General features: G+C 42.9%; 1 protein-coding gene across 1 annotated transcript in view; it reads left to right on the top strand.

Moving 5' to 3' along the window:
• Positions 1 to 842: 842 nt before the first annotated feature.
• Positions 843 to 9737, top strand: part of LOC124605963 (leucine-rich repeat-containing protein 23-like) — a 67068-nt gene continuing 58173 nt past the window's right edge. Inside the window, exon 1 of the mRNA XM_047137926.1 lies at positions 843 to 868. Within this exon, the coding sequence (XP_046993882.1) occupies positions 843 to 868 (26 nt within the window). The remainder of the gene's footprint in view (positions 869 to 9737) is intronic.

Raw genomic sequence — 9737 nt, 5'->3', positions numbered from 1 at the left:
TTACAATTACTCTATACTGATGCTCTGGAAGACTGCGACCAAACCCGATTGTCCGGCGATAGGCAGCTGGTTAAATCAGCATTGACAGAGGGCGCTGAACTCTGTCTTACTGGAGGTGGGGAGTTGGCCACTCTCGCCATTAGTGCACCGGTCAGCACCTTCTAGATGCCGTTTCATGGCGGTGTGCTGTCAATAATTTAGGACTGCACATTTATTGAATTGGAAGTAGGATTGTTGTCTCCCTCTCCACCTGCAGCTGTCACTGATGGGTGGTGGGCTTACTACCAAATGCCAGAGTTTTATGTCTTAGGTAACACAGCAACAGTGGCAGTTGATAGCTATGCCCAAACTTCTGTGGATGGCCGTGGTGTGGTGGCGGATTTCTCGACCGCAGAAAGGGAACTCTCCATGAAAAGGTATTTATTGAAATAAGGATGCAAGTGTTCCTGCTATACAGTGAACAGTTTTGTCTTTAACTTAGGGGATACAGTTGGGGCGGTGTCTCCTGGAGGACTGTTCACCCTGTGTGTGTGTAAATAAAGACACAAGTGGAGAGATTCAAACTGGGTTTTAGGGGGAGCACTGACCACACACCTTCGAGGGAATAGTAGCTCAAGGGGAGAAACATGTCAAGTAGATCAGCAGACATGTCTGGACCTGCACAAACATCCTTTGTTCAGACATCGTCGTACCAGTTTTCAGATTCTGATGTCATAGAACCTGCCCCAGTATCCTGTCTGGGCAAGTATGACAGAATTCTACACTGTTGTAAATAGTCTGATGGGTCTGAGCTGGATTCTGATGTCATGCAAAGGCTACACCAATATTCCAAGTCAGCCAACATGACAATGCATCATCTCAAGTCTGGGTCAGTATGCTGGAATTCTATCCTGTTATAACAGATCTGAGCTCTCAGATTGTGATGTCATTGAGTAAGGGCCAATATTTCAAATCAGCCAGCAAGACAATGCTTCGTCTTGGATTTCCTGCCAGTTTATACTGAGGACAACAACCCTCCATCCATAGTGAACCGTATTAGCTAGTTTTTAAATTCCTCACCAATATCTTGAATTTCTGGCGAAAATTTGAATTATCTGAAATTTTATACAAAGGACAATTGGCGTTTGTCACAGGTGGTGGGGGGGTAGAGATTCCCAAGACTCACTGATGACATCAGTCCACAAGAAAATCATGCCAGAACTCACACAACTGTATTACTGGCTGCCTCAGCGTAAAACATAATGCAACTAACTGCCAACATTTGACTGACCTTGCAGGGGTCCTCTTCAGGGCAATTAACTGTCACTTGATGCAAATAGGCAAAATGCTCTTGTGTTTGTGTCCTGAAAGCCTTAAGCCAAGTTTGTGCCAGATATATAATGCAAATTGTTAAGATGCCTATGAATCACACTTAACTGCCCTGAATAATACCGCTTTGAAGTCAGTGAAAACATTGGCAATTAGTTGATGTAATGTTTTATAAAGATGCAGCCTGATATATATATTTTAAAAAATGCATGACCAGCTCATTTGGTTGTTGGCATGACAGCTGTCACGTAAACAACTATCTGTCAATCATTTTGTTATTCTGAACCAGATCTTTTTTTTTTTTTTTTTCATTGTTTCAAACCATTAGCTACTTCATACTTTACCTCCAGAACATCAGAGGAAACACTTTCTTTAAAAAAAAAAAGGTTAGCAGATTTATGTTTTCTGCACACTGCTGTATGTTTTTAACAAAAGTTTTTATAATGGTGACAGATTTCCATCTTACACAATAAGTGGCACTTTCATTCGAAGAATTGTATGACAGATAGAACCAAAAGCCTTAGAAAGGTTATGTATATGTTAGATATTTTTTTCTGTAACCATACACGGTCTCAGTTTGTTATGAAATTTGCCACTGCTGTCTTCATGGATCTCCAGGGTCGGCTTTTTCTCAAGGACAGACTAGGGCAAAATGCATTCTTGTACTTAAACATATATATCTCCAAAAATATTAGAGCTAAAATTGTAAAACTTTAGGCTATTATATACAACAAAATGCTTGATATTTTGTGCAATTCTGTGATACATCTCAAATGTATTTGATTTCCACTGCAATTTGTTGGGAGCTGCATTAGGGAATGTGTCTTCAAATTTGGATTTAGAAGTGAGTGAACAGTAGCTCAAGGAGAAATGCATGTAAAGCAGATCAGCTGGCAGGCCTGGACCTTCACAAACATCCTTTGTTTCAGATGTAGTGTCAATAGTCCAGGACTCATGTTTTGATGTTATAGAACCTGTCCCAGTATCTCATGTCTGGGCCAGTATTGCGGAATTCTACACTGTTATAAATAGTCTGGCAGGTCTGAGCTGGATTGTGACGTCATACTGAGGCTGCACCGGTATTCCAAGTCAGCCAGCACGGCAATGCATCATCTCAAGTCTAGGCCAGTATGCCAGAATTCTATCCCGTTATAGATAGCCTGATACATCTGAGCTCTCAAATTGTGATGTCATAGCGCCATGGCCAGTATTCCAAGTCAACCAGCAGGGCAATACTTCCTCTTGGATTTCCCGCCAATTTATAAGTAGGAAACACTTGAGTGCAATTGGGCTGTTTTTAAATTTCCCACCAAAATTGGAATTTCTGGCCAAAATTTGAATCACCTGTCAATTTATACAAGGGGAAATTGGCCTTTGTCAGAGGTTGGAGTGGTGGGGAAATCTCATGACTCATCGGTGACATCATCAATGACGTCAGATCGCCAGAATATCATACCAGAACCGAGTCAGCTATGTTACTGCAGCCTAGTACCCAATATTATTTTGTTAAATATAACACTGACTGTAATAGCCTTCGTACTGAAATCATTTCAGATTTCGCTCATTCTTAGAGAAATTCTTATACTTATCAGGCACAATTATTCTCAATGTCGTAAGTTTATAGTAATACAGTTTCTTAATGGAACTACTTTGAAATAATGCTAATGGCTTCGGAACTGTGTAATCAGGAGCAAATGGCACAGACCATCATATGTTAATGTTATCTGCAGGTGACAATTGCTCGAAATGTGCATAGAGTCAGTGCATTGATTGGAAGCACATAACGGAATTTACCTAGCACTTGGTTATAAATATGTAGCCACACTTCACGTAAATGATACTACAGTATTAACTATTTATTACGCGGTGTCCCAATATTTTTCTACACATAAAGTGCCTCTTACTAATATAATAACCTAATTAAAGCTTTGTTGCACAAAGCGTTCCTTAAAGCCGGAAACTAATCTTTTCTGCCGGCAACCGAAAATCGGGCAGATTTCTCGTACTGTTGTGTTTTAATAGATTAAACACAACTAATAATTTTATTAACTTGGTTCACATTGTCATTTAAATAGTATCATTGAAACAAGAAATTCCATTGTAATAATAATGGAATTAATATTTCGGATGGACGTTCAGAAAATACAGGTTAAACATTGTTTAACAATCAGTATTCTGATTATTGTTGCCTACTACGTGATGTCTGACGCAATAACACACTACATTTACATGCGACACACCTTCCGAAACACCAAGACCGAATTTCGAAAATAATTTTTCGCTGTCGTGTTTACATATGAAGCGGATTCGCTGGCACAGTTAAATATGGCACCTGAGAAACAGCTGTTACAGATTCTGATTTAGTCAGCACAATCGCTGTTTCTCTTCAATTGTACCCTTCACTGTACAAAAAGCCACTCCATCCATATTTGTCAAAAAATTTTAAAAACAAGACGAAACCTGACAGCTGAAGCAAGACTGAAAACCGGTTGGGTTTACATGGAAGCGAAAATCGATTGCGGAATTGGAAAACAGGCAACTAGAAGCTGGTTTCCAGAAACGGTTTTGAAGTGTTTACATAACCACCCAGAAACGGTACTGGGAAATCGGTTTACCAAATCCGGCTTGACGAGCTACACTACACAATTAAACGGGCTGACAGACTGCATGCAGTTGGACCACAGTGTGTTGCCTGAATAAACAATCGCACAGTCTGCCGTACGATTCCAGCCATTCTTATTACCAACAATACACTGGTAGCAGTCTCTGATCGTTCCTAGTGCTTTTATTTAACTTTTTTCACTGACTTACAAAGTCAGTTTTCTTGGACGCGTACACGTTTTACTTAAAAAATGCAACAATTTGGAGAAGAACGGCCAAAGGACGATGAGCTAAATGACTGGATACAAAAAGTGCCGATAGATAAAACAAAGATACGATATCGCTTTTGTCAGTACCCTCTAAACTGCTAGTATGCGGGACCGAAAGATCATTCTACGACTAATATGTGAAAGTGGCTAAACCATTTTCTTGTGATACAGTCTAAATCGAATTTTCAGCCTAAAGTTCCATCAGTCACTACAGCTAGAGCCGAGGCCGGAATGACATAATTTGTGGGTATCCATTGTGTTATACAGTTTGTTCGTCTCATCGAGCTGAACAAACGGTGTTTCCAAATAACCTATCTGAAAATACATGGCCCAAAATCCAGTGAAGTGGTAAAAAATATAATGTAGCCACACTCTTAAAGTTTTGTTGAAAAACGATGTTAGTGATTATTCGTTCAGCATACTTGTGGACGAGAATACAGACATTACTATTACGAAACAACCAGGTGTTCGTATTTTATACTTCTCAGAAAATAAATGGTGTGCAGTTTCACCATTTTTGAAACAGAGACTGACGCAAAAACAGTTGTTAGAGTCAAATGGCTCTGAGCACTATGGGACTTAACTTCTGTGGTCATCGGTCCCCCAGAACTTAGAACTACTTAAACCTAACTAACCTAAGGACATCACACACATCCATGCCCGAGGCAGGATTCGAACCTGCGACCGTAGCAGTCGCGCGGCTCCGGACTGTGCGCCTAGAACCGCGAGACCACCGCGGCCGGCAGTTGTTAAGAGTCCCGAAAGTTATATTAGCTGACTTTGAACTGGATTTGCAGAAAATGCGTGGTTCTTGTCACTCCATCCTGTTGGCCCTTGATGATTCTTGCAAAGAATTATTACTAGCCCATTTGGAATTCATTTTTTCAGAAACACACAGTAGGTTTTACCGCTCCTGGACAAGGCAAAAGAACTATAATGATTTTTATAATAAACTATTTGATGAGGATCCCTTGAAGATACTACACTCCCGGAAATGGAAAAAAGAACACATTGACACCGGTGTGTCAGACCCACCATACTTGCTCCGGACACTGCGAGAGGGCTGTACAAGCAATGATCACACGCACGGCACAGCGGACACACCAGGAACCGCGGTGTTGGCCGTCGAATGGCGCTAGCTGCGCAGCATTTGTGCACCGCCGCCGTCAATGTCAGCCAGTTTGCCGTGGCATACGGAGCTCCATCGCAGTCTTTAACACTGGTAGCATGCCGCGACAGCGTGGACGTGAACCGTATGTGCAGTTGACGGACTTTGAGCGAGGGCGTATAGTGGGCATGCGGGAGGCCGGGTGCACGTACCGCCGAATTGCTCAACACGTGGGGCGTGAGGTCTCCACAGTACATCGATGTTGTCGCCAGTGGTCGGCGGAAGGTGCACGTGCCCGTCGACCTGGGACCGGACCGCAGCGACGCACGGATGCACGCCAAGACCGTAGGATCCTACGCAGTGCCGTAGGGGACCGCACCGCCACTTCCCAGCAAATTAGGGACACTGTTGCTCCTGGAGTATCGGCGAGGACCATTCGCAACCGTCTCCATGAAGCTGGGCTACGGTCCCGCACACCGTTAGGCCGTCTTCCGCTCACGCCCTAACATCGTGCAGCCCGCCTCCAGTGGTGTCGCGACAGGCGTGAATGGAGGGACGAATGGAGACGTGTCGTCTTCAGCGATGAGAGTCGCTTCTGCCTTGGTGCCAATGATGGTCGTATGCGTGTTTGGCGCCGTGCAGGTGAGCGCCACAATCAGGACTGCATACGACCGAGGCACACAGGGTCAACACACGGCATCATGATGTGGGAAGCGATCTCCTACACTGGCCGTACACCACTGGTGATCGTCGAGGGGACACTGAATAGTGCACGGTACATCCAAACCGTCATCGAACCCATCGTTCTACCATTCCTAGACCGGCAAGGGAACTTGCTGTTCCAACAGGACAATGCACGTCCGCGTGTATCCCGTGCCACCCAACGTGCTCTAGAAGGTGTAAGTCAACTACCCTGGCCAGCAAGATCTCCGGATCTGTCCCCCATTGAGCATGTTTGAGACTGGATGAAGCGTCGTCTCACGCGGTCTGCACGTCCAGCACGAACGCTGGTCCAACTGAGGCGCCAGGTGGAAATGGCATGGCAAGCCGTTCCACAGGACTACATCCGGCATCTCTACGATCGTCTCCATGGGAGAATAGCAGCCTGCATTGCTGCGAAAGGTGGATATACACTGTACTAGTGCCGACATTGTGCATGCTCTGTTGCCTGTGTCTATGTGCCTGTGGTTCTGTCAGTGTGATCATGTGATGTATCTGACCCCAGGAATGTGTCAATAAAGTTTCCCCTTCCTGGGACAATGAATTCACGGTGTTCTTATTTCAATTTCCAGGAGTGTATAAATCGCCGGAGCAAGATGGATCTCAGTTGAGCCAGTCTTGTGAACGAATACTGAGTCAGTGGGAGAGTATTACAGGAAAGCCTCAGTGAACGAAAACCGCTATGTCGCTATACACTGTACACTACATAAAGTGTATAGAGGCAATAACAACAAGATGTTCTTCGTATTTCTATAATCAGTTCAACGAGAGTGTAATAAGGTTAATAGGCGCTCCATTCTAGGTCTGCTGATCTCACCAAGCTGATGCAAGTGCTCATTGTTGTTATCAGAGCTCTTGTACAAATGGTAATCGTGAAAGAGTGCCAAAAGGGTTTTTATTTTTTGTAACTGTTAAGATTTTTCTTCATCCCAAGCCACGGTTTGTCCCACTTTTGAAAGCAGGTGGGAATTTTGCGTCCGAGCGGTAAAATGAGTGTGGATATTGAAATTTGAATCCGGAAAATTCGCAAAAACTTTATAGCATGCCTTGTCAATGAACTCCAATACTGTATCCCGAAGAATGTTGGAAGTGCTACACTAAGTGCCATCTATAACACTAAAAAACTGTATAAGAAGAGTAAAAGAGAGTATCACATCATTAGCTTTAGAAGTAGGTATCAAACCAGCCATTCCCTTTTAAGTAGAACTCAAGTGACCTGAAGTATCAAAATACGTGAAATCAAGTAAACAAAAGCCTTTTAGTAAACTCGGCAAATTGGCTGGGATACTTCTAGTGCTGCGTTGGTCAAATCCAAAAGTAGAGAGGTGCTTTAGTGAAATGAATATTGCCAAAAGTTTATGCAGAAACAGGATGGGGGCCTCAATGCTGAATTTACGATCCGACGATTCTTGATGGCCTTCGGCGCCTCGGAATATACTGTCACAAGTTTCAATTTGAAGATGCAGTTTTGACCAAAATATGTAAGTTTCGAAATAATTGAATAACCACATAAATTTATAAATGTTTTGAGTTTTCTACACTACCAAACTTTACAAAATAAATATTGTTCGCTTCATAGGCATCATCCAAGCTTATGGTAATAGTAGTGGCGTTATCAGTGACAACCCAGGACCCTCAACATTACCGCAATTCGCCGAAGAAAATGTGAAAGACACTACATTCTTAAGCCGGTTTACAATGGCTGGTTAGAGATCCTGAAGGGGATTATTATTAATTTATTCTGAATTTAAGTTTCCTTATATTTTTTCAGTGAGGGATATCAGAAACTTCTTTTGACAGAAAGGTGTTTCTGTTACACAGAAAAGGAATTTGGCACGACTCATTAAAAGTTCTGGGTCCAATACCTTAGAAAGTACGTCCCGCAACAACTTCCAGTTTATCATCAACACAAGTTTCTAACTTCACGTTATCTGTCGAGAAGAATCTCCACTATCGCCAGTCACCAGAAGTGTCATTTGCCACAATGTTCTTTCATCATCAGTATTGAGTCTTCTGATATCACTACTCTTGACGCTACTGAGCTGGATGACATCAACCCATCATCTTCAGTCTCTACTGTCAATAAGCTTCATTCATTAGTAGTTACTCACAGCTTTGATTTAGGTGAATGCTTAAACCACTCAGTGCCAGACGAAATCAAGTATCTGTTGCTAACAAACCCAACAGCTCTAAATTCGTCTCATGATTTCAAATGGACATTGATGATTAAAAAAAACTATAAAACGCCCTATTCAAAGGAAGTTCTCATGGCTAGGCGGATTAACGATGAGGGCCGGTAGGCCGGCAAGCCTGGATGTGGTTTTTAGGCGGTTTTCCACATCCCGCTAGGTGAATACTGGGCTGGTCCCCAAGTTCTGCCTCAGTTACACGACTCACAGACATTTGAAAACGTTCGCACTATTTCATGATTTACACTAGACGCAGACAGCAGGGGTACACCACTTCTGTCCCAGGGGGGTACAGGGTCGCGGCAGGAAGAGCATCTGGCCACCCTCTGCAATTAACACAGCAGACAGCAGGGGTACACTACTTCTGTCCCAGGGGGGTACAGGGTCACGGCAGGAAGAGCATCTGGCCACCCTCTGCAATTAACACTGCCAAATCAGTCATAACAAAGGCGACCCCGCGTTGGAGGGGGACACAGGCCCGAGAACGAAAGAAAGTAAGGCAATAAGTTTCTGTGAGTCTGTAGAAACGAGAAAGAAATACGTGATCGAAAAGTTAGACGTGTTAGACAGTGGGATCACAGAGTTTGTAAATACCAATAGAAAAGAAATCAGTTTTTGCTGCTACAATATTTTGTGACACTCGTGACATATCCACAGAGGAAATCATTCGAATGATGAAAATTTTCAATATTTGCTTTTGTTTGGGTAAATGTGGGTGGCACATTATTGGAGGATCATTTACAAAACCGCACTGGAAAAGCAAAATATACATTGCACAGTGTCCAAAACAATTCAATAAGTACACATTTTTCTGTGTTACGACACGAGATTGTTGATGAGGTAAACAGATCAGCAGGGTTTTAATAATTGGCCAATGAAAGCGCTGATATTAGCGGAAAAAATTGTTCAAATGGCTCTGAGCACTATGGGACTTAACTGCTGTGGTCATCACTCCCCTAGAACTTAGAACTACTTAAACCTAACTAACCTAAGGACATCACACACATCCATGCCCGAGGCAAGATTCGAACCTGCGACCGTAGCGGTCGCGCGGTTCCAGACTGTAGCGCCTAGAACCGCTCGGTCACTCTGGCCGGCCTATTAGCGGAAAAGAACAACTGTCGGTGGGAGTGCGATTTGTAGACGAGCAACTGAATTTTACAGTAAAAGAAGAATTTTTTGGTTTGCAGAACGAACTACATTGGATGCTGAGGGAATTTCTTTGTCTATTATAATATTTGTTGAAAATTTTGATCATTAATATGAATAAGTTAATTGGCTTGGGCTTTGATGGCTGTTTGTCAATGGCAGGCCACGAAACTGGAGTCTAAGCTAGGATCAAAGAAAAGTATACTTCAACTGTTCACTTCCATTGTGCATCGCACGGACTTAGTTGGCAATGACGTTAACAGTGTCCACGAAATTTGTAACACACTCGGAACAATAAAAGGAGTTACTAGGTTCCTTAGAGAAAGTGAATTGCATAGGAAAACTATACGTAACATTACATTGTTCTACGAAACTAGGTGGTCACACAGATAT

The sequence above is a fragment of the Schistocerca americana genome, chromosome 3 (genome assembly GCF_021461395.2).
Source record: "Schistocerca americana isolate TAMUIC-IGC-003095 chromosome 3, iqSchAmer2.1, whole genome shotgun sequence".
Classification (NCBI taxonomy): domain Eukaryota; kingdom Metazoa; phylum Arthropoda; class Insecta; order Orthoptera; family Acrididae; genus Schistocerca; species Schistocerca americana.
Note: the sequence above shows the minus strand (reverse complement) of the source record. Positions and strands in the feature narration are given on the sequence as shown.